The sequence below is a fragment of the Bufo bufo genome, chromosome 1 (assembly GCF_905171765.1).
Source record: "Bufo bufo chromosome 1, aBufBuf1.1, whole genome shotgun sequence".
Lineage (NCBI taxonomy): Eukaryota > Metazoa > Chordata > Amphibia > Anura > Bufonidae > Bufo > Bufo bufo.
In genome coordinates, this window is record NC_053389.1 from 6269429 (window position 1) to 6296727 (window position 27299).

The following is a 27299-nucleotide window of genomic DNA, read 5'->3' on the forward strand; positions in this document are numbered from 1 at the left end:
AACAGGAGCTCACGTACGTACGGTTATTAAGGAGGGGGTAATATATAGCCAAGCATGATGAGTCACTACAACGCCTGACGTAACGCTCTGCAGCCCCCGTGACAGCCCCGTATCAGGGGCCCAATAATCCGGTGCCACGTGGGAGAGCAGCAGAGCTTACAATCTGATGCTTCAGCCACACCATGGGTCCGTCACTGGCGCATGGACCCCACACATCTGCCCCTTCCTACCACGGGGCAGGGAACCTCTTACACGTGGACCCTCTCACCCAGGGGCCCCGTCCCCTATAGATATCCTGGGTCGAGTTGGGATGTTTAGTAGGTGCAACTACCCAACCAAGCGGTAAAAACATGTGGGTGGGCTTCGCGCTCATCACGGACCACTACCGATGTACATGCATCACGCTACATGCCGCCATCTTCACGCTCTAGTGTCGCCAACGGGTACGACATACTTTACCAGCATTTAAATACCCAAAATGAGGAAATTTAAGGTTCACCCCCCAAAACAGGAACTCTGGAGATTAATTTGCATAAAAGGTAGTCCCTTATCAACCCGATCCCGGCCTTGGGGCACGTTCACACGGTGGAAGAAGTGAGGCTAAACCTGCGAAACCAAATTGGTTTCCACATGGAAATTGAGCGAATTCCCATTCTCTCCCAGAAAACCCTGCTCGGTCTGAACTGCGGCGTGAAGTCCCGGAGTGTGAACGCAGCCTTATGCAGCTCCCGTACGTCTGCCCCTCGCAGCTTTCAAACACTTCGTCCTAACCCCGACCATTCAGGACAAGCCCGGACAGGACGCGGCTATTGTTACCCCCGTGTGGGCGCATTCCGAAAACGAGACAACGTGCCTGCAAGTGAAACGGGAGAAGGTACCGGGCGCTGACCTCTAATCTGATGTCTGCGGTCAGTACAAGACACTTCACATGCCCCCCCCCCCCCCCCCCCAATCTATAACCTCCAGCATCTCCTGCGGCTTCCTATCTGTAAGCATTACGGCGGAGGAGGAGGAGGAGGGGCGTCGCCTCTGTGCTGCTGCCATTTCCCCAAACCCCAAACAAATCAGGAGGCATCAATAATTTAACGTCCCTGTAATGGACGCCAGGGAGCAAGACAGGAGAGAAGCCAAGGACGCAGGGAAAGGCATTAAGAGGGTGAGGTCATCCACTGACGGGGGTGGGGGCCCACCTTAAACTGTGGAGCGCCCGCCGCAGGACAATAAAGGACACCGAGCGGGACACAAAGGAAACGCGCGGGAGTCTGGCCGATCCCTCGGTGTATTCAGCCTTATATATGACATGCTGCGCTATACGACAGATCAGCCGTGCGCTGCCCACGTCTTAGGCCCGTCTACACATCACCAATAGTCGCAGCGACTTGTCCACGATTTGGGCCAAAAAAATAAATAAAATATATATAGATAAATTTTACACATACATTTGAGCCTTCAGCGTAGGGCGTAAACCGCCATCGCTATGACAGCATACTAACCCGTTTAGCACCGATTGTTGTTTTTTCCTGCGCCATTTCCACGTTCGGTTGAGATTGAAGTCTGGGCCGGTTCAGACGGCGGAGTTAGAAAGGCATCAAAACGAAAGCTTCTCTGTGGTTTTTACTGGAGAAACTGCTGAATAAAATGTCTCGTCTGTAGAAAAAGCAAAAACCGCGGATTAAATGTGTTCACACGGCAGTGACGTCACCAGGAAACCCGCAGGATTCGGAGGACGATCCACGCGTGGCTACCTGCGCCAAAACCCCACACACCGCTAACAAAAAAATGTGCCACGTGCGCTAACAAAAAGGGAAGCGCATTGTATTCAGCAGGTTTCGGCACGGAAAACCACTTAAAAGTGCTGAGCGTGCACAGACTGAAGGGGGAGAACGCCGCCTCTGGCCGCGGTTCATCTCACCGAAAACAAGAAGATTGGGCAGACGAGACCCAACACGCCTAAAGTGTCATGCACATTTTAGGGTCCGTAAAAAACGGATGACGTCCGTGTGCATTCCGTATTTCGCAGAACAGAACGGCCGGCCCCTAATAGAACAGTCCTACCCTTGTCCGTTATGCAGACATTAATAGGACGTGTTCTATTTGTTTGCGGAACGGAAATACGGACATACGGAAACAGAATGCACAACTTCCATGTTTTTTATTTTTGCAGACCAATTGAAATGACTGGTTCCTTACACGCGCGTCTGTGCGCGATCACATAAAATTATTTCAAAATATAAAAAATAAAATAATAATTTGAAGGTCAGGACGGAGGAACAGAGCCCCGCAGGATGGAGACCGCGTGGACGCCAGACGACGTAACCTGCAACACAGGCGCAACGTTTAAGGCCTCGGCGCCCCACGCTGGTCAACCCATCACCCAGGTGACACCACGACACCGGCAAGGAAAGGGTGCAAAGTAAATGGGAGGCGGGAGCCGTCAGAACCGGGAGGAAAGAGAAAAGAGCGCCGGTCTCCAAGCAACGGGAAATACAGAGAAAGCGAGAGAAAGCCAAGCTAAAAATAAACTACTTCAAGAATAAGAAGCCGCAAAATACGCCAAATATACCACGCAGGCCCCCACGTTAACCCCTCGCCAGCCTCCGGGGGCATTCACAGAAAAGTTTGCAAAACATTTAGGCCACGAGCTCCACGTTACGTCTCGCAATAAATTTACCGTATACGCTGGGGGCGCAATAACTTTGAAGTTGCTGCATCACATGACCTGGAGCTTTTTCGCTGTACGGCGTGGACAATGGCCTAGTGACGTACGCGACTGACACTGCGGACTTTGCGCCTAAAAACAGCAAAGAAAAATAAATCCACGATTCACGTCATTGATCTCCCTGTGCCAGCGATACCTGTTGCAGCGCGAGCGCGACCGCACGGGCAGACGGTGGATCCGAGCTGAAGTTTTCATTCTGAAAACAGTGTGCATGGCAACACGAGCGCGGCTGCCATCTCAATGGGTCTCCCGCTGACGCGACTTTAGCGACACGAGTTAGCGGACGCGGAAGATCCACAACTCACCGCTCGGAAAAAGACAAAAATCTATTATTAAACATCCCCAGAATAAAGATAAACGCCTCGCCGACGGATTCACCGGGGACGGCTCGTAACGCTGGACAGAAAAATCGCATCCATCGGGAAGATTCACAGAGCCGTAAATCTGCAGGAGGAGAGGGAGGCAAAAACGGCAAATAAAAGCGGAGAAAAAGCAACAAAAGTAAAGAGAAAAATATAGAAGATGCAAAAGAAGCAAAATAAATAAATAAAATAAAATAGAAAAAGCAAAAAGTTGGAAATGTTTGATGTATAAATCTGGCACTTCTCATTTTACGGGACGAGCTCAGCGTCGCTCGCCCGAAGGGTTAAGCTGTCGGCCGCCCTCTCGCTCGCTTGGCTCGGTGCCCGGGTGAAAACTCTCTTAGTGTCTGACCTTTTCATCTCTTTCCTCTTTAGGTTTCCTGTACGCACTGGGCCGGACAGGTGCCAAGACTCCATTACACCCCTTCGACTGTAGGACTTTATCCCCGACTGCCCTGTGGGCCAAAGTTTTGCTCCAGGCTCCGCCTCCTGCGCCGCCATATTTCTCGCAATTGCAAAATAAATAAGACGGCAGGGAATTTCCTCCAGCGTTGGGCGACCCAGCACCAGACGCGACGGTTAAGGGGGATGATTTTCCTGAAGTGGCGCCCCTCCTGTGCACAGGCCATGACTGGTATTGCAACTCTGCTTCATTAATGTCAGACACGGCTCATGGAGAAGAGGGGTCTACCCAACGCTCCGGCACCGCGGTCACACCCCATGGTAGTCAGTACCGCGACATTTCCATCAGCGCTTATCTAACACGTGACTGCGCTGCACAATCCTGAAGGGATAATAGGGATCAATACGATTCCTGGACGTTAGACTTTAGCACCAAGGACATTTATCTCTGCGATACAGGAGTACGGCCCCTGGAGAGACCATGCTGGTGGTTGTAGTACCACACCGGTCACGTAGCCCCCCAGGTGCTGCTATCCTTGGCTGCGCTGATCGCACAAGTCCAGCTGGAGAAAGCAGAGCTCACGGGGGGGGGGGGGAACGAGGCGGTGGGGGCGGGGGTCCCTACACAATGGGGCTATTGATGGGAGGACTGGCTTGGACCACTCTTCTGGGGCACTTAACCCCTGGACACCAATCACGCCATCACCGTAACCTTTAACTCATGGTGTTTACCGGACGTCATCGCCAGATGACGGCGACACAAAGCACAGCCGGACTGATGTTAACCACACGTGCGCCCGCCGCTGCCGCGCTCCGATGAGCAGGAAATTGTGGGGGGACGCTCCCCACCTGGCACAGACTGGGTTAAGTGCACGGGTGGGCCACGTGTTTCATATCTGCCATGCCTGTGCGTGGCAGGCGTCCAGAAATGAGCCCCCACATCTCCTGGTGAATCACTGCGCTGCGCAGCTCACGCACCCCCCCCACCACCATCCCAAACAAGCCTCCCTCCCCCTTAGTCTGACTCAGGCACACAGTCCGGCCTGTTCTCCCTAATTAAAGGGAAAAGTTACCAGCCTCTGACATCACAGTCTGAATGCGTCCAAAGAGTCGACTTCAATGGGGCTCTGTGTGCAGGACGGCGCTGCGGCACGGCACCCACCAGAGGGGTGGGCATCCAGCGACACAATGAACTAATGACTAACTGTGCAGAAAGAGGGGGGGCGCGCCCTACAATGGCCGCACCTTACACCCAGGGCACAGCACATCAAACAAGGAACTGTAAGGATGCTGGCAGTGCCAGGATGCCCACGGGGGAGGCACGTTACGTTCACTGCCAAGTATCACATGAGGACGACACAAACACCCCGTCAATGTTACGACGCTGGAAGCAAACAGGCCGCTCGCAGCGAAGCTGGTCCCGGGCAGTGCCCGTCTGCTGGGCACACTTACCACCATGACTCTCACAAGTTCTGCCCAGGCTCCCATGTTGTAAAACACGCTGCCTTGTAGCTGTTAAATCGCTGACAAGACAATGACGTAAATATCCACGGAGCAAAGTAATTATGGTGAAGGCTGAAAATGGAAGGTCCTTAAAGGGGCGGCCCGGGATCACGGCAACGGGAGCTGCCAGATCTGGCATTAGAACAGCGTTACCGCTCAGTCAGATGTAACGGAACGGTTGCCAATTTTCTGCCCAGATTTGCAACCCGAAAGTCCACAGTGGATTATGTAGTACCAGCAAATCTCAAACAGCGAGGGGCCGGCCCCATGGCTCAAGAGACAGCACCCCCTCCTGATTGACGTGCATCTCACCTGGCCCTGACAACTTTTTTCCCTGCGCAGCTAGAGGCGCAAGCGCAGAGGCTCTGTGGTGCCACCTGAGCAACGCAGATACCGACTGCGCATGTGCCGCTAACGGCAGGGTACATTTGGAGTAAAGCAGCGCATGCACTGCTCAGGTGGAAGCAACTGCGCAGGCGAGACGTCTGTTCCTGTCAGCCCCTCGCTTTTCCCCATCACATAGAATGAGGAAGTCAAAATCCACTACAAATATGAATGGTTGCAGATTTTGCGGCAGAATATCGCATCTGCATCAGTCCCGCGGGATGAGATGTAATCAGCAAGGGAGCGGGGAAGAGTTTGGACAAGAAAAATCTGCACCAAACTCACATTACTTGGGATATCCTTCCCAACGGATTCTTGTGGAATTGACCAGGACAATTTCCGCAGAAATTCCACTACGTTTGGACGGAACGTTAAAGGGAATGTGACTGCGCTATAATACCAGAAAATAATGATTACTTGACCAGGACCATCCTGGATTGAGACCGCTCAGAAGATGGTACTGGTGGTCGGTGCAGCAAGACACCCACAGCCAATGAGGGTGCTGCAGAACGCCCGCGTGGACTGCGCCCCCCGAGCTACCCTAGAGGAGACCCAGTAGGGCCATCGCCATCTATGGTCTGACTGCACTGGACTAATGACTATGGCCATCGATGCTGAACAATTCTCGGTCTATCGTGGGGCTACAGAAGCCCCCAAACCACTGACAATTTGCCCCTTTACCCGCCCCCAGGGATGGATCATAGATTAAAATAGCTGGAAACGAGTTGAGATCATTCTGCCTTGATGCGGAACACAGCACACAGACAGATATGGAGGAGATATTGGTTTTTCGCACATCAAGGTCAAAGCAAAGACCCGAAACTAGTGCTGCAGCCCCCGGAGAAGAACTGCAGACACAAACTAACCACACTGCGCCACTTGGCACTGCCCTGCAATCACCCACCGCAAGGGCATGGGGATAGAGTTACTGATCAATACGCAGTGTCTTTCTGAAGATGCTAAGCCAAATGTGTGAGCGCTATGACCTCACCGCTATCACCATCAAGGTCGAGGAAAAGGGAAAGGGGGGGTGAAGATACAGACAAAGGGATGAAGACAAGTAAAAGGCAGCAGAGAAGTCACCAGCATCTTCCACATGTCACTGATGGGACCGTGCTATGGTGCTGCCAGAGGGGCACAATAAATCAGATCCTGGGGTTTCCACCAAGCATGGATGTTCCAGCAAATAAGATGGAGGCCATCAATAGCAGTTTTCCTAGGAGGGTTAAAGTAATGCCAAAAGTTAAGAGGGCCATACACAAATAACGGTTGTCGGCCAAATTAGCATTTAGACATCTCCTCCTGACAATTTCATCTATGAAAGTAGTCAGACGATCCAGTGGGCACTGGAAGGTTTGGCAGACGTTTCTCAGTGTACAGTTGGGCAGTCAAGGACCTGTGCCATGGGAGCATCCATCAAATTTTATTAAATTTTTTTTTACATTTAAGGCAGCCAAACACGTTAGAAGTTGGTTGGAACGTAGAAGGAACATCGCTTAGACGGCACAGCCGTACTTCGTTCATACTGACCAATAGTCATTCAAACTGGTCGTCCATGTTCAACGGCCCCGGGCAAAGGGAACGTTCTCAAGTCTGCTTACTGGACCAAAGCTTCAAACAGAGCTCTTCCCAGATTATGGCAGCGATCGGCCAAAATGTTATGGATATATATATATATATATATATATATATATATATATATATATATAACGCCCAGACAGGAAAACCAACCCCAAGGCGAGTGGAGGAGGTCACCACATGGCACGAAGAGGTCACCCACTCCCCTGGAAGGCAGCAGCACGCACTCCGCACAGGCAATACTCTGTTTCAACAAGGCGGCGCCAAGTCTCTTCTTGGCTGAACCGCAACCAAACATTTTTTGAAGCCTATGGAGAAACAAGTCCAAACAGGTGGAAGGAAACTTGATGGTTCTTCAGCTGTTGTGCAACTACAACTCCTGGTAGGCTGGGGACAGTAGACTGCCAACAGCTGGAGAGCTAGGGGTTGCCCATCACTGGTCTTCAGCACCCAGACTGGCCGTTTTACAACCACGTTCCCACATTACAAGGCAGATGGAGAAGGAGAAGAACATCTTTGGGGGGAAGGGGGGTTTGAAGCCATAAAACGGGAATAAAAACAAAAGTAGAATCTTTCCTATATACTTACCCCATCTATGATCCTCACCCAACAGTGGATTCACAGGCACAGTTTTTGAAGCCAAAGCCAGGAAAAGGGAAGGTAGAAAGGACGGACATTTACTTCCTGTTGGGCGCACTTCTGGCTTTGGTCCAAAAACTGCATGTGTGAGATTGCAGTCGTTCCTCCGACAAATCTCCAGCCCACACCTACATCTTTAGGACATCCCAATAACTGAAGAATCCTGGAGAAAGTCAACAAGTAGACAGGAATAGGAGTAGGAATAAAACTCATGTCCCACGGGAACGTAAAGCATTGCGTCATAAAGCATCGCCTGCTCAGGACCCCAAACAAACATCGCTTTGTTAAGGACCATGTCACCAACCCCCTCTTCCTGGCCGAATGCCCCAAAACCCACCCTAGGGTGTGACAATCCTTAAACAAAGCTCGGCTTGTCATCCCAGGTTAGCTTTCAGGAGCTGGCTGCCGGAGGCTTGTGTGTGGGTGTAATACCTGCACCGGGTCATTAACTCTTCCTCTGCCAGCAAGGTGCAGGGCGGCAGCGCACGAGTTAAGTCTAGGGTGATGCACTTTTGGATGTCAACAGCCAGAAATCTCCACAGCACATCTATTTCAGGCAGGGATTCCCAGTAGGTCGCCCTGGGGCTCCAGGGGAATAACCCAAAGCAAACGTGTGCAAGAGCAGAGCGCACAGAGCGGGCACCGACGGCGTTAACGGCAGATCGCATGATAAGAAGGCAAACCTGACGAAGAAGTGTTTGAGGAGCATGTAAACATACCAAACCCACCCAAAAGGGCAGAGATTGGAGGTATCAAAGAGCTGACTGGCATGTGTGGGCAGGCTGGGCGAGGGTGCGGGCTCAGCCAAGCAAACAGACCAAGGGCGCAACACAACGGTGCAAACACCAGCAAAGGTTTGTCAGAAAATAAAGACATAAAAATGGCGATAGAACAGAAGCTCTTGTGTAGGGTCAATGACCAAAAACAAAACATCCCTGGAAAAAAGGGTGCGTTTTTTTTGTCACCTCTGGTGTCCCAGCGGGCTGGAATGATGTGGAGCCGCCCCATTTACTTCATGCTGGGAGGGCGTCAAAGGGAAAGATGTGAACAGCAGGCAAGAATGTAAACACGAAAACAACTTGTCCGTGTAATTATCCTCCCGGGGAGGGTCTCCCGCCAAGATGAAGAGCTGGAGTCATTAGGACTCCTATGCCATGATGTCTGGGCTGAAGATCAAGGGGCAAGAAGGGTTTCTACATGGAGCAGCCGACAGTCCACTCCCGGGACCCCGAACGTGTCCAAACTGGGCACAAGGTTATGGCCATGTCTCCCAGATGTCCCCACAATCACCACGTGCCCTCGGACACCGACTGCTGGTGTTCGACTTTGAAGGGGGATTCGACCACCCTTAGATTTTGGGGGATTGTAATCGAGGTCACCGAATATGGGACCAAATCATTTTAGGACAAGCTGCAGATTTCCACGACGCGAACATTTCACCAAATGACACGATTCTAGATAAAGGTCACATCTCAAAAACGCACCATACGCCCGGAGCGACATCTACAACCGCTCTGAACAGGACCTATTGACTCGTGAAGTCTACGAGGGACCTCATACAATGAGGCAACCCAAGGACAACTCGCTCAGAGATCAAGAAAGGACAAAAAAAGGTTTGCAGTTGTTTTTTGAGGGATGGAGGGCTGGTCTCTACTGGTCACCTTGATGACTGCCAATCCAACCAGAGTCTCCAGAGAGTCCACCACCACCGCTGGACGCTGCCCGTAGACCATATACAACATGAAAGCTACACAGGGAAGGGGCCTGCCACAGGCCATTGAGACTCAGACCCCCCCACGTGTCCGACGGTATCCGCACTCGTGCAGCTGCTGCACATGAAGACTATTTGCCATTTCCGTGACTGATGCAGGACCAGGTGCGCTGACCAGAAGAGCGAGCGAAATGCTTCAGATTCCAAGAATTCAGTTCGCTGTGTATATGGAAGAACATACAAGTGGAATCCACTCCAATTATGGCTAATAGGAGGAAAACCTGAGAGCGCTCCCTGCGCAGAAGGAAAGCACGCGAGTCATCATCAGGGAATGAGCAGAAGAAGCAGCGCTAACGGGGGGCCGCGTACAACTGGGTACAGCGGCCCCCGAACTCCAGTGCAGCACGTGCGGGCTCACGCCTCGACACGAGTTTGCATGTTCATACCTGATGTACACATGTATGTCAAGGTGTATCCAGCTGCGCGTGGCGCGAGTGCACTGACCTGTAAAGTACGTACAGGTACAAATTCCATCATCCTCTAACTTCACGTTCCTCTAATCTGCATGGGTTTAAAGGGACAGGACGCCAATATGAGACGTGCAGAGTATGGAACGCGCCTCTGACTCTCCCCAATGAATACAATGGGACGGACAGCTCGTGGAACCGACAATACGGCCGCGCTGCACCCGCGGGGAGGTGTCCGGCTCCCAACAAGCCCCCCTACAAAGCACGTTACTACTGCTGCACCCCAAGTGCAGGGGGCTCACCTGACACGCGGCGGCCCCGGCGGCAGACAGGCCTCTTATACTCCATGTAGGGGCAGGAACACGGCGGCCTGCTGGCTGAATTTAATTTAATTACCAACGTATAAATAGGATTTCAGCGACGGTAATTAGCGGCCTGCTCTGCGAGGAAAAACGGGAGCTCAGACTCTGCACATGGACAGCCAAGGCCGAGAGGGCAGCGCTCCCGGGCCGAGCCACGTCGTCAAGCTTCCCCTCCGAACCCCATCCTCTTTATGTTACTCGGTTGTATAGCACCAACATATTCCAGGGCGCTGTACAGAGATCGAACGGAATGGCGTTTCTGAATCCCAGGTCAACCAATCAGGATGTTTTTGGAATGAGGGAGGAAACCCATGAGGAGAACATACAAACCCCCCCCCCCCCCCCCCCCACCCCGAGTCCCGGCGCTGACCACTGGTAGAAAGTGACTCCGGCGCCCAGTGTCCCCTGGGGCCACGGCTTCCCCCGCCGGGCACAGACACCGGACACCTTTAGCCACAAACACCCCCCTAACAGCCCCATTAACACGTTCAGCATGGTTTCCAGTGGTGCAGAGGAGATCAAAACACACATGGTGCCGCTTATCTCTAGAAGACAAAAAAACAAAAATAAAACATTAAAACCACCACCATGTTTGATCTTCGGTCACGGCAGATGTGGTTAGATAGGAGGCCCATTGCTTCCGCAGGCCCTGTAGGTGGCCCCCATACACAGGACAGCGCGGTATAACGCAGGCAGATCTCTGCGCCATGTCTACACTCTAGTGATCAGAGCGATCACCTGACGGATCCACTATCCGCCCGAGGGTCGTTTTCTCTGCACTTCCCCTTTAAGGATCCCGTCCATACAGACCACAAAGTACAGAAAGACAAAGGCTGTGGGTGTGTGGCACGGACGCCCGTCACCGCCTGCGGCCGACCTCTTCCAAGACTCCACATGCGACCCCCCCCGAGCTGTGGGGGCAACAACATGGATCCCACGCGGCGCTCCTCCACACTGTGTGACTGCTGAATCCGCCGTCACCCGGGCAAACTTAACCCATCAGAGTCCTGCAGAGACCTCACAACAGAGACTGGGTGCAGAAGGGGCACAGAGACCAGGCCGGCGGGAAACAGCAGGAACACCGGGCACGGAGCCGGAGCAAGCTGCTGCGCAGGAACAGATCGTACCGCCGCTGCGGAGCGAGCGCAATGAGACTTCTACATCCACCTATACACCACACAGGGCGCCATATATCACACATCCCCCTATACACCACACAGGGCACCATATATCACACATCCCCCTATACATTATACAGGGCGCCATATATCACACATCCCCCTATACATTATACAGGGCGCCATATATCACACATCCCCCTATACACCACACAGGGCGCCATATATCACACATCCCCCTATACACCACACAGGGCGCCATATATCACACATCCCCCTATACATTATACAGGGCACCATATATCACACATCCCCCTATACATTATACAGGGCGCCATATCTCACACATCCCCTATACATTATACACCACACAGGGCGCCATATATCACACATCCCCCTATACAGTATACAGGGCGCCATATATCACACATCCCCCTATACACCACACAGGGCGCCATATATCACACATCCCCCTATACACCACACAGGGCGCCATATATCACACATCCCCCTATACACCACACAGGGCGCCATATATCACACATCCCCCTATACATTATACAGGGCACCATATATCACACATCCCCCTATACATTATACAGGGCGCCATATATCACACATCCCCCTATACACCACACAGGGCGCCATATATCACACATCCCCCTATACACCACACAGGGCGCCATATATCACACATCCCCCTATACACCACACAGGGCACCATATATCACACATCCCCCTATACATTATACAGGGCGCCATATATCACACATCCCCCTATACATTATACAGGGCGCCATATATCACACATCCCCCTATACATTATACAGGGCGCCATATATCACACATCCCCCTATACACCACACAGGGCGCCATATATCACACATCCCCTATACATTATACAGGGCGCCATATCTCACACATCCCCTATACATTATACACCACACAGGGCGCTATATATCACACATCCCCCTATACATTATACACCACACAGGGCGCCATATATCACACATCCCCCTATACAGTATACAGGGCGCCATATATCACACATCCCCCTATACACCACACAGGGCACCATATATCCACAACCCCCTATACATTCTACACCACACAGGGCGCTATATCTCACACATCCCCCTATACATTATACAGGGCGCCATATATCACACATCATCCCCTATACATTACACAGGGCGCCATATATCACACATCATCCCCTATACACCACACAGGGCACCATATATCACACATCCCCCTATACATTATACACCACACGACGCCATATATCACACATCCCCTATACATTATACACCACACAGGGCACTATATATCACACATCCCCCTATACATTACACAGGGCACCATATATCACACATCCCCTATACATTATACACCACAAGACGCCATATATCACACATCCCCTATATATTATACACCACACAGGGCACTATATATCCACAACCCCCTATACATTATACACCACACAGGGCGCCATATATCACACATCCCCCTATACATTATACACCACACAGGGCGCCATATATCACACATCCCCCTATACATTATACACCACACAGGGCGCCATATATCACACATCCCCCTATACATTATACACCACACAGGGCGCTATATCACACATCCCCCTATATACCACACAGGGCGCTATATCTCACATCCCCTATACATTATATACCACACGACGCCATATATCACACATCCCCCTATACATTATACAGGGCGCTATATATCACACATCCCCTATACATTATACACCACACAGGGCGCCATATATCACACATCCCCTATACATTATACACCACACAGGGCGCCATATATCACACATCCCCTATACATTATACACCACACAGGGCGCCATATATCACACATCCCCTATACATTATACACCACACAGGGCGCCATATATCACACATCCCCCTATACAGTATACAGGGCGCCATATATCACACATCCCCCTATACATTATACACCACACAGGGCACCATATATCCACAACCCCCTATACATTATACACCACACAGGGCGCTATATATCACACATCCCCTATACATTATACACCACACAGGGCGCCATATATCACACATCCCCCTATACATTATACACCACACAGGGCGCTATATATATTACACATCCCCCTATACATTATACACCACACAGGGCGCTATATATCCACAACCCCCTATACATTATACACCACACAGGGCGCCATATATCACACATCCCCCTATACATTATACACCACACAGGGCGCTATATATCACACATCCCCCTATACATTATACACCACACAGGGCGCTATATATCCACAACCCCCTATACATTATACACCACACAGGGCGCCATATATCACACATCCCCTATACATTATACACCACACAGGGCGCTATATATCACACATCATGCCCTATACATTACACAGGGCGCTATACACGTCACACACGCACTTTTACGGACATTGGGCACATTGATTTATATATATAAGAATATTCAGAAAATCGCGCTCTAGTCGCAGGCCCTGCTCACACCTCCAGGGTTACACAAGGGTTTGACATGGATTTCACCTAAACTGTCCCGATTCGCTTGTTGCGATCAGATTTTTCCTTGTAAATTGGGAGTTCAGCCTTATTCAAGCGTCCGTGATGGATGGCGGTCAGGGGTTCATCCGTGAAGGATCCATGTTTGGTCCGTGTGTCGTCCACGTTCCAGACACCGCTGCGCTCAAAATTAATTTTCCAGGGCATTTCCTAACAATGATCTGTGAAACACGGACAAAACATAGATGGCATCCGTGTTGTGTTCATGGAGCCATAGACTAGAACACGGGAGGATCCACGGACACTGCCCCACGGAAACTCACAGATTAGAACCAATGGGTACGTGTCAGTGACGTGTGGCCTCAGGCCTCGTGCACACGGCCGTGTCCATATTCCGCAAACAATGGATCAGCATGCAGGTACGTTCCGTGCGCTCTCGTCAATAGGAAGGCTGCTGTCTGCAGATCGGGACAGGTGCAATCATCTGCAGAACGGCCACAGATCTGCATGGCCCAGAGATGAACGGGTGACGGACACAGGCGCGTGCACAACATCGGACAGCACATCGTGTCCTGGATCCTGTAGACATGTGTCGGATGACAGGTATGTGCACACCCTGAGGGGACGAACACATGTGACGGGAAGTCCACCGCAGATCCGCTGGAAAAACCCACAAGTGTTCGCTGCAGTTTTAGCCACGGGAGCTGGCGAGTTCGGCGGTGGAGATCGGCAGCACTGATCCCGACTGACACCGTGGAGTATCCGCTGCGTGTGAACAGACCCTGAAGGTGGCGCCGTAGTCCACACCGGTCATATATACCCTCAACCACACACGGCGACTTCTCTCCGGACATTCTCTTGCTGGTCGACAGACGATTTCCGCCAGTACAATCGGCTTCCAGCCGGCGAGTAACCGCACATTTATAGGGCTCTGCGTGGAATAAGTCCGAGCGGTCGTCTTTTTTTTTTTTTAGTCCAGTGCGTTTCGGGAAAACAAAACGACACCCAGCTTTGTAAGGGCCGGAACGGCAAAACGTCCTAGCCTCACGCACGCGACACAACAGCTTGTACGGCACCACACAAACCAACTGTAATACCGTATGACTCCTCCGCCATGTACCGCCATATACCAGTCTGCCCCCCCGCAAACAATAATCGTAGAGGTGGACGCCTCCAGGAGACCAGACGGCCGTTTTATCTCACGGAATCAGTTACAAGGTTGATGGGTACAGTACAGGCCCGTATAATAATACCGCCACGTGCACACCGCATAGTCACCGCACCAGTAAACAGATCGGCTTTTAGGGAAAGTGAGGCAACAACTACAGCGATAATGGCTGTAGTGTCACCCGGGCTTCTAGGAATCGACGTAGCGGGGGCTCCACACCGTACAGCCGCCATCTTCCGCTATAATATGGAAGAATTGAGTCCCGCTCCGGCCTTAAAGGGGCCAGTACTTATGGAGTTGGCGTTCCTGTAGGATCCCACTGGACGCCGTCCACCTGTACATCGGACGCGTTTATCTGGCATGGCCAAGCGCACCGTCTTCTCAGGTACACAGCCCGTATCACGCGGGGCGGCGCACACGCTAGTCACGCAATTGATAAGCTGGGAACGCGGCTTCCATCTGCAATCGGGAACTTCCACTTTCTAGCAGTTCTTTAAAGAGCCCTTCCCTGCATTATGCACGCGCGGACCCTCGGTGCAGCGCTCATCTACATGCGCGGACCCTCGGTGCAGCGCTCATCTACATGCGCGGACCCTCGGTGCAGCGCTCATCTACATGCGCGGAGCCTCGGTGCAGCGCTCATCTACATGCGCGGAGCCTCGGTGCAGCGCTCATCTACATGCGCGGAGCCTCGGTGCAGCGCTCATCTACATGCGCGGAGCCTCGGTGCAGCGCTCATCTACATGCGCGGACCCTCGGTGCAGCGCTCATCTACATGCGCGGACCCTCGGTGCAGCGCTCATCTACATGCGCGGAGCCTCGGTGCAGCGCTCATCTACATGCGCGGAGCCTCGGTGCAGCGCTCATCTACATGCGCGGACCCTCGGTGCAGCGCTCATCTACATGCGCGGACCCTCGGTGCAGCGCTCATCTACATGCGCGGACCCTCGGTGCAGCGCTCATCTACATGCGCGGACCCTCGGTGCAGCGCTCATCTACATGCGCGGACCCTCGGTGCAGCGCTCATCTACATGCGCGGACCCTCGGTGCAGCGCTCATCTACATGCGCGGACCCTCGGTGCAGCGCTCATCTACATGCGCGGACCCTCGGTGCAGCGCTCATCTACATGCGCGGACCCTCGGTGCAGCGCTCATCTACATGCGCGGACCCTCGGTGCAGCGCTCATCTACATGCGCGGACCCTCGGTGCAGCGCTCATCTACATGCGCGGACCCTCGGTGCAGCGCTCATCTACATGCGCGGACCCTCGGTGCAGCGCTCATCTACATGCGCGGACCCTCGGTGCAGCGCTCATCTACATGCGCGGACCCTCGGTGCAGCGCTCATCTACATGCGCGGACCCTCGGTGCAGCGCTCATCTACATGCGCGGACCCTCGGTGCAGCGCTCATCTACATGCGCGGACCCTCGGTGCAGCGCTCATCTACATGCGCGGACCCTCGGTGCAGCGCTCATCTACATGCGCGGACGCTCGGTGCAGCGCTCATCTACATGCGCGGACCCTCGGTGCAGCGCTCATCTACATGCGCGGACCCTCGGTGCAGCGCTCATCTACATGCGCGGACCCTCGGTGCAGCGCTCATCTACATGCGCGGACCCTCGGTGCAGCGCTCATCTACATGCGCGGACCCTCGGTGCAGCGCTCATCTACATACGCGGACCCTCGGTGCAGCGCTCATCTACATGCGCGGACCCTCGGTGCAGCGCTCATCTACATACGCGGACCCTCGGTGCAGCGCTCATCTACATACGCGGACCCTCGGTGCAGCGCTCATCTACATACGCGGACCCTCGGTGCAGCGCTCATCTACATACGCGGACCCTCGGTGCAGCGCTCATCTACATACGCGGACCCTCGGTGCAGCGCTCATCTACATACGCGGACCCTCGGTGCAGCGCTCATCTACATACGCGGACCCTCGGTGCAGCGCTCATCTACATACGCGGACCCTCGGTGCAGCGCTCATCTACATACGCGGACCCTCGGTGCAGCGCTCATCTACATACGCGGACCCTCGGTGCAGCGCTCATCTACATACAATCGTTATCACCAGCGCACCTTCCTGGTGTTTATAGAGGGGGGGTCATAAAAGGGACATAAAGGAGAGTTCACAATGGTGAAAGCCCTCTTCACCTTCTGTACAATCTGCATATCTAAAGCACACACACCGGCCCCTGGCCCCGCACTGCCTTTTGTCTGGCTCAGTCTGACAGGCACCACCACCCCCACCATCTCCTTCCACATTGTGTCCCATAAGAACGCCAGACAACTCTTCAACCCAAGTCTCCGTGACTTCCCAGACGAGGAAGGGAAAAAACAAAGCAACAACTCCCCAGCACAAGTTATCAGAGGGTTCCTGGAAGCGGCCCTGGTGCTGCTATCACTTTAAATGCCCCCCCCCCCCCCTCCCCAAACCGCACCACCCTCTCTAATCCCCTGAGCCAAAAGCTAAAAGGCTGGAATTCAATCTCTGTTTCAAAAAACCAACATTACATCACTCCGATTCCAGGACAGCTTTAAAGACACAGACTGCAGGAGCAGCGCTCACAGTTCTACATTTAAACAGTGGAAAGTTTACAAGGAATTTCCATCTGTCTGGACCTGCAAGTTAACGCAGGGTCTTAACCCCTTCCCCGCTGGCGCGACTGCAGAATCCTGGGGCACAATCGAGGCTTCTCCCCAAAGTCAGATGTATTTATCACTGGCGCTATGGAGGGGGTTGAGGCGGTATTGGGGGGCGTCAGCACTTACACCCTAGATATTTCAGCCCCCAAAAGACATGGTCATAAAGAAGAAGGTCTCGGACCCCGATCCCGGAGGAGACGGTTTGGGAGCCTCCATTAGGGACAAGTCTTAACAGAGGCACAGAATAGAGTTTAGGGAAGAGGAGGGTGAAGAAGAGGAGGGGGAAGGCTTCAAATTCCAAAAGACAGACAATCAGGCTACCCGGGGAGGGGGGGGGGTTTAAGGTGGCGCCAAATAAAAAGGGACACTGAACAATATTACAAAAGAAGTCGGAGGGAGACGGGACGGCGGGGATGACAGGGGCGTCCCCGGGACACGGGCACCTGGGAAGACCCGTCTTGGGGTCAAATCTGAAGTCTTTGTAGGAGCTGTAAAGGAACGAGGCCGAACGTCAAGGACTGGAGCGCGGTTTCGAAAATTTGGTTGAAAGGTTTTCTAAAGTCATAAAGCGCTATAGGTGTCCCGCCATCAGCGCGTCTGATGTAAGGGGGAACCACACGACTGTCCACGGGGCCACGTGAGGTGATGGACTCTCTCCTGCCCCAGAAGCGACCAGCACAGGAGAGCGGCCGTGCAGGGGTTAATCCGTGGAGCAGGCTTAGCTCATGGAAAGTAAATTGCCATTAGCAGCTTCTGGACAAAGTTTAGCACAGGCGCTCGGATTAACCCCAGCACTGCCGGCCGCCCGGCCCACCTTAAGAGCTCTGAGTGGAGGAAACAAAAAGTTCCATTTGGAACTACAATGTATCCGCCTGGGGAAGGGGGGGCTAGAAACCGACCAAAGCCCCGATGTTAAGTACCCCCACACATACTGACAGCTCAGGGGACCCCCCAAAACATGGATGGTGGGGGGCAGAACTACAGACAACTTCTCCCTACAGTGAGAGCTGCACAAATACACCAGAGCACAACACGACTACAATCGCAACACGTGTGTGTGGGGGGAGAACACGACTACAATCGCAACACGTGTGGGGGGGGGGGGGGAGAACAACACGACTACAATCGCAACATGTGTGGGGGGGGGGGAGAACAACACGACTACAATCGCAACACGTGTGGGGGGGGAGAACAACACGACTACAATCGCAACACGTGTGTGGGGTGGAGAACAACACGACTACAATCGCAACACGTGTGTGGGGTGGAGAACAACATGACTACAACCGCAACACGTGTGTGGGGGGAGAACAACACTACTACAATCGCAACACGTGTGTGGGGTGGAGAACAACATGACTACAACCGCAACACGTGTGTGGGGTGGAGAACAACACGACTACAATCGCAACACGTGTGTGGGGTGGAGAACAACACGACTACAACCGCAACACGTGTGTGGGGTGGAGAACAACACGACTACAACCGCAACACGTGTGTGGGGTGGAGAACAACACGACTACAATCGCAACACGTGTGTGTGGGGGGAACAACACGACTACAATCACAACACGTGTGTGGGGTGGAGAACAACACGACTACAATCGCAACACGTGTGGGGGGGGGAGAACAACACGACTACAATCGCAACACGTGTGGGGGGGGGGGAGAACAACACGACTACAATCGCAACACGTGTGGGGGGGGGGGAGAGAACAACACGACTACAATCGCAACACGTGTGTGTGTGGGGGGGGAAACAACACGACTACAATCGCAACACGTGTGTGGGGTGGAGAACAACATGACTACAACCGCAACACGTGTGTGGGGGGAGAACAACACTACTACAATCGCAACACGTGTGTGGGGTGGAGAACAACATGACTACAACCGCAACACGTGTGTGGGGTGGAGAACAACACGACTACAACCGCAACACGTGTGTGGGGTGGAGAACAACACGACTACAACCGCAACACGTGTGTGGGGTGGAGAACAACACGACTACAACCGCAACACGTGTGTGGGGTGGAGAACAACACGACTACAATCGCAACACGCGTGTGGGGGAAACACCACGACTACAATCGCAATGCGTGTGTGTGGGGGGGTAACAACACGACTACAAATCACAACATGTGCATGGAGGGGGGGGGGGGGGCAGAACAATCCAGTGCCCTGACACCCCGATATACAGCGCCACTAATACACCTGTAATGTTACAACAGAAGAAAACCACAATGAACACTGACAACACAACTGCAGGAGAAACCGCAACACCTCAACTACACAGTATACAGCTCTACGTGTACACACATTACCGCACTATACACACACACACACCAAGTGTACACACAGTAATACACAGTATATACAGCACAGGTACTACCGCACTACACACACCAAGTGTACACACAGTAATACACTATATACAGCACTACATGTTCAGCCACACTATATACAGCACAGGTACTACCGCACTATAAATACACAACCTCCAGCATACACTCCACATTACATTGACACACAAGTACACACACATTCTACAGCAGGTATATAGACACTGTACTATATACACAGCGCCCCAGTATATATTACAGGAGTGCAGATGACAGACTACATACAGCCACAGCTCCACTACATTATAAATAAAATTATATATATATACACACACACACACAGCTCCACTACATGTACACACACAGCTCCACTACATGTACACACACGTACACACACAGCTCCACTACACGTACACACACAGCTCCACTACATGTGTACACACACACACAGCTCCACTACATGTACACACACAGCTCCACTACATGTACACACACACAGCTCCACTACATGTACACACACAGCTCCACTACATGTACACACACAGCTCCACTACATGTACACACACAGCTCCACTACATGTACACACACAGCTCCACTACATGTACACACACAGCTCCACTACATGTACACACACAGCTCCACTACATGTACACACACAGCTCCACTACATGTACACACACAGCTCCACTACATGTACACACACAGCTCCACTACATGTACACACACAGCTCCACTACATGTGTACACACACAGCTCCACTACATGTACACACACAGCTCCACTACATGTACACACACAGCTCCACTACACAGACTGCACTGTGCACACTCAGCTACAACTACACAGAAGTGACACAGTGCAGCGGAGGCTCAGCCGTGATACAGCCGCACAATCACAGCCCGCACACAGCAGTGCGGGACAAAGTTGTGCAGCAACAAGTGCGGGCGGGCGGTGCGGGCTGCGCCATGTGGCCGCCTGTTGCCGGAGTTGCGGGACTTGTTGCGGGCTCTCACCTGGCTCGGCGGCCGGGGTCTTCATGGCTGTGTCCCGCTGGCTGCTGCTCTCCGCTCGGTGCCTGGCTCCGGTGTGAGGACGTCTTCTCCTCCCGCTCGGGCCCCGGGCTCTCCACCTTCTCCTCCTCCCCCCCTCCGCTCACATTACACCCGCGGGACGCCCACGCCGTGGGGAGCCGCCCCCTCATGACGTCACCCAGCACACAGCGTCGCCATGGAGACGTTCCCCCGCCTTACAGACGCGCAGTGCACGTCGTGTGACTGAGACTGGGGGAGCAGTGTGTAGTGCGGGCGTGAGGGTGACATGTAGTGCGGGCGGCGGGTGTGAGGGTGACATGTAGTGCGGGCGGCGGGTGTGAGGGTGACATGTAGTGCGGGTGTGAGGGTGACATGTGTAGTGCGGGCGGCGGGCGTGAGGGTGACATGTAGTGCGGGCGGCGGGCGTGAGGGTGACATGTAGTGCGGGCGGCGGGTGTGAGGGTGACATGTAGTGCGGGCGGCGGGTGTGAGGGTGACATGTAGTGCGGGTGTGAGGGTGACATGTGTAGTGCGGGCGTGAGGGTGACATGTAGTGCGGGCGGCGGGTGTGAGGGTGACATGTAGTGCGGGCGTGAGGGTGACATGTAGTGCGGGCGGCGGGTGTGAGGGTGACATGTAGTGCGGGCGGCGGGTGTGAGGGTGACATGTGTAGTGCGGGCGGCGGGCGTGAGGGTCACATGTACAGCGGGTGTGAGGGTGACATGTACTGCGGGTGTGAGGGTGACATGTGTAGTGCGGGCGTGAGGGTGACATGTAGTGCGGGTGTGAGGGTGACATGTAGTGAGGGTGACATGTAGTGCGGGTGTGAGGGTGACATGTGTAGTGCGGGCGTGAGGGTGACATGTACTGCAGGTGGCGGGTGTGAGGGTGACATGTGTACTACGGGTGGCGGGTGTGAGGGTGACATGTAGTGCGGGTGTGAGGGTGACATGTGTAGTGCGGGCGGCGGGGGTGAGGGTGACATGTACTGCGGGTGTGAGGGTGACATGTACTGCGGGTGTGAGGGTGACATGTACTGCGGGTGTGAGGGTGACATGTGTACTACAGGTGGCGGGTGTGAGGGTGACATGTGTACTACGGGTGGCGGGTGTGAGGGTGACATGTGTACTACGGGTGGCGGGTGTGAGGGTGACATGTACTACGGGTGGCGGGTGTGAGGGTGACATGTGTACTACGGGTGGCGGGTGTGAGGGTGACATGTACTGCGGGTGTGAAGGTGACATGTGTACTGCGGGTGTGAGGGTGACATGTACTGCGGTTGTGAGGGTGACGTGTACTGCGGGCGGCGGGTGTGAGGGTGACATGTGTACTGCGGGCGGCGGGTGTGAGGGTGACATGTACTGCGGGTGTGAGGGTGACATGTGTACTGCGGGCGGCGGGTGTGAGGGTGACATGTACTGCGGGTGTGAGGGTGACATGTGTACTACAGGCGGCGGGTGTGAGGGTGACATGTGTACTGCGGGTGTGAGGGTGACATGTAGTGCGGGTGTGAGGGTGACACGTACTGCGGGTGTGAGGGTGACATGTGTAGTGAGGGTGACATGTACTACGGGCGGCGGGTGTGAGGGTGACATGTACTACGGGTGGCGGGTGTGAGGGTGACGTGTACTACAGGTGGCTGGTGTGAGGGTGACATGTGTACTACGGGCGGAGGGTGACATGTACTACGGGTGGCGGGTGTGAGGGTGACATGTGTACTACGGGTGTGAGGGTGCCATGTAGTAAGGGTGACATAATACAGGCAGGTGTGATGGTGAAATGTAATACAGGTGACGGGTGGCATGTAGTACGAATGTGAGGGTGATATAATACAGGCTGCGGGTGTGAGGGTGACATGTAACCAGGCAGCGGGTGTGAGGGTGACATGACACAGGTAGCAGGTGTGAGGGTGACATAATACAGGCGGCGGGTGTGAGGGGTGATGTGTCGGATAGGCGGCGGGTGTGAGGCTGACATGTAGTACAAGCAGTGGGTGTAAGGGTGACGTGTAATACAGGCGACAGGTGTAAGGGGTCACGTGTAATAGAGGCAGAGAGTGTGAAGGGTGACATGTGTAGTACGGGCGACGGTTGTGAGAGTGACATGTAATACAGGCGGCAGGTGTGAGGGGTGACATGTAATACAGTCGGTGGGTGTAAGAGGTGACATGTGTAATACAGGTGGCGGATGTGAGGGTGAAATGTAGTACGGGCGGCAGGTGTGAGCATGACAAGTGTAGTATGAGTGGTGAGGGTGACATAATACAGGCGGTGGGTGTGAGGGTAACATGTAGTACGGGCGGCGGGTGTGAGGTGACGTGGTGTAGTACGGGCGGCGGGTGTGAGGTGATGTGTAGTACAGGCGGCGGGTGTAAGGGTGACATAATACAGACAGCAGGTGTGAGGGTTGACAAGTAGTACGGTTGTGAGGGTGACGTGTCATACAGGCAGTGGGTGTGATGGTGACCTGTAATATAGGTGGCGGGTGTAAGGGGTGACGTGTAATACAGGCGGCGGATGTGAGGATGACATAATACAGGCGGGGAGTGTGAAGGGTGACATGTGTAGTACGGGCGACGGATGTGAGAGTGACATCTAATACAGGTGTGAGTGGTGACATGTAATACAGGCGGCAGGTGTGAGAGGTGACGTGTAATACAGACGGCAGGTGTGAGGGGTGACGTGTAATACAGGCTGCGGGTGTGAGAGGTGACATGTGTAATACAGGTGGTGGGTTCGAGGGGTGACATAATACAGGCGGCGGGTGTGAGGGTGACGTGTAATACAGGCAACCAGTGTGAGGGGTGACAAAAAACAGGGGATGGGTGTGAGGGTGACATAATACAGGCGGCAGGTGTGAGGGGTGACAATACAGGTGGCGGGTGTGAGAGGTGACGTGTAGTATGGGCGGCGGGTGTGAGGGTTGACATAAAACAGGCGGAGAGTGTGAGGGTGACATAATATAGGCGGCGGGTGTGAGGGGTAACATAAAACAGGCTGTGAGGGTGACATATTACAGGCAGCGGGTGTGAGGGGTGACATAATACAGGCGGCGGGTGTGAGGGAGACTTGTACAAGTGGCTGGTGTGAGGGTGACATGAAGTACAGGCGGCAAGTGTGAGGGTGACATGTGTAATACAGGTGAGGTTGATATAATACAGGCGGCGGGTATGAGGCTAACGTATTACGGGCGGCGGGTGTGAGAGGTGAGGTGTAGTACAGTGTGAGGGTGACATAATACAGACAGCAGGTGTAAGGGTTGACAATTAGTATGGTTGTGAGAGTGACATGTGTCATACAGGCGGTGGGTGTGAGGGGGTGACATGTGTAATACAGATGGTGGGTGTGAGGGTGACGTACACTACCTGTCCAACAAAAAAAGTCTCCACCTGGATGTAACTAAGCAGACAGTTCTGAGCCTCCTATTGGATAATTACTGCACGGGGGCGATTATCTTTCAGCTGCAACAAGTTATTTAACCCCAACAGGTGCAATGAGTTGCTTCTCATTTCTTAAACAACCATGTCGAAAGCCACATCTCGTGGTCGTGGAAAAGAACTTAGTCTGTTTGAGAAGGGTCACATCAGTGGCATGCATCAAGCAGAGAAAACATCTAAGGAGATTGCAGAAACTACTAAAATTGGGTTAAGAACTGCCCAACGCATTATTAAAAACTAGAAGGATAGTGGGGACCCATCGTATTCGAGGAAGAAATGTGGTGGGAAACAAATCCTGAATGATGGTGATCGGCGATCACTTAAACGTTTGGTGAAATCAAATCGAAGGAAAACAACAGTAGAACTCAGGGCTATGTTTAATAGTGAAAGTAATAGAACTCAGGGCTATGTTTAATAGTGAAAGTAATAGAACTCAGGGCTATGTTTAATAGTGAAAGTAAGAGCATTTCCACACGCACAATGCGATGGGAACTCAAGGGATTGGGACTGAACAGCTGTGTAGCCGTAAGAAAACCACTAATCAGTGAGGAAACCAGAAAAAAGGCTTCAGTTTGCTAGGAGCATAAAGATTGGACTCTGGAGCAATGGAAGAAGGTGATGTGGTCTGATGAGTCCAGATTTACCATGTTTCAGAGTGATGGGCGCATCAGGGTAAGAAGAGAGGCAGATGAAGTGATGCCCCCATCATGCCTAGTGCCTCCTGTACCAGCCTGTGGGGGCAGTGCTATGATCTGGGGTCCTGCAGTTGGTCAGGTCTAGGTTCAGCGACAGTATGTGCTCCAAGAATGAGGTCAGCGACCACCTGAACATACTGAAGGACCAGGTTACTCCAGCAATGGATCTGTTCTTCCCTGATGGCACGGGCATATTCTAAGATGACAATGCCAGGACTCATCGGGCTCAGATTGTGAAAGAGTGGGTCAGGGAGCAGGAGACATCATTGTCACACATGAATTGGCCACCACAGAGTCCAGACCTTAACCCCATTGAGAATCTTTGGGATGTGCTGGAGAAGGCTTTGCGCAGCAGTCAGACTCTACCATCATCAATGCAAGATCTTGGTCAAAAATTAATGCAACACTGGATGGAGATAAATCTTGTGACATTGCAGAAGCTTATCGGAACAATGCCTCAGCGAATGCGTGCCGGAATCAAAGCTAAAGGCGGTCCAACTAAATATTTTTGGTGGCAACTTTTTTTTTGGGACGGGCAGTGTATAATACAGGCAATTGGTGTGAAGGTGACAGGCAGCGGGTGTAAGTGGTTACATGTAATACAGGCAGCTGTTGTGAGGGGTGACGTTATACAGGCGGCGAGTGTGACGGTGACCTGTGTAATACAGACGGCGGGTGTGAGGGGTAAGTAATATAGTGCAGGTGGGAGGGGTGATGTGTAATACTGGCGGCAGATGTGAGGGTTGACATGTAGTACAGACAGTGGGTATGAGGGGTGATATGTAATACAGGCTGCCGGTGTGAGGGATGACGTGTAATACAGGCGACGGGTGTGAGGATGACATATAATACAGGTGGCTTGTGAGGGTGACATGTAATACAGGTGGGGGGGTGACATGTGTAATACAGGTGGTGGATGTGAGGGTGACGTGTAATACAGGCAATGAGTACAGGCAGCGGGTGTGAGGGGTGATGTGTGTACAGGTAGCCAGTGTGAGGGGTGACGTACACTGACGACCAAAAGGGTAACAATGTTTAGAACTTCTGACTTTCAGGCTCCATATCTCACCCTCCACTACAGCTTCAGACGTGAGACTCCCCTCATTTCATAGACAATCCTCCCGGCTATCTCATACATACATTGGACTTGCAGCTATTTAGCATCTGATTAGTTCTGCAGATTCTTGTCACTGCAGTGTTACTGTTCTGCTCCTGGTGGTGGAACAATCTTTTTCTTCTTGTAAACTACAAATTACAACCTGGTCTCACGTTCCCTAATAGCTCAGTGTGTTATTAGGTTGATTCCCAAGTGAAAGGTCACGGGTTCGAATCCAGGAGCCGCCAAGAAAAAAGAAACATCATCCAGCTCATTAATAGCGGTATCTCAGCCAAGACAATTGCCAAACTTTATCATGTGAGGACATGACAGTCAGAAGAATATGAAATGAAGTCCGTCCATCCATTCCAAAGCCAAGAGGTGGACATTCAGGCAAACTATCAGAGTCAACAAGTTGGTTTGTTACAAGGTCTATTAGTTCTGGCGCGACAAACACGGCAGTGGCGGCGGCTCATATGCTTTGTAATAGTGAGATCACAGACGTCCATGTGATATGCATTACACAAGTCTGGAATGGTGGCCAGAAAAAAAGTGAAGAAGCCTCGACTTCAATAGCGTCATAAGGCTACATTCACACTAGCGTTAACATTTTCCGGTATTGAGATCCGTCATAGGGTCTCAATACCGGAAAAAAAAACGCTTCCATTTTGTCCCCATTTATTGTCAATGGGGACAAAACGTAAAAGAACAGAATGCTCCAAAATGCCTTCCGTTCCGTCCTCGTACCGGAGTGCAAACCACAGCATGCATGACAGAATAGAAAACAGATCCGTCCCCCATTGACTTTCAATGAAGTTCATGATGGATCCGTCTTGGGTATGGTAAAGATAATACAACCGGATCCGTTCATAACGGATACAGATGGTTGTATTATCAGTAACGGAAGCGTTTTTGCTGAACCCTGCCAGATCCAGCAAAATCGTTAGTGTGAAAGAAGCATCAGCTCCGGTTTGAAAAATAGTACAAACAGTGAACAGTAGAAGATTGTAAACATGCGATTTGGAGCGATGAGACGAAAGTCAATAGACTGGGCTCTGATGGGCGCAAATAAGTCTGAAGAAGCAAG

General features: G+C 52.7%; 1 protein-coding gene across 1 annotated transcript in view; it reads right to left on the reverse strand.

The window, feature by feature from the left end:
* Window positions 1-21114, reverse strand: part of ERF (ETS2 repressor factor) — a 34974-nt gene extending 13860 nt beyond the window's left edge. Inside the window, exon 1 of the mRNA XM_040419845.1 lies at window positions 20968-21114. Coding sequence (XP_040275779.1) covers window positions 20968-20992 — 25 coding nt within the window. The 5' untranslated portion in view covers window positions 20993-21114. The remainder of the gene's footprint in view (window positions 1-20967) is intronic.
* Between the last annotated feature and the right edge of the window lie 6185 nt (window positions 21115-27299).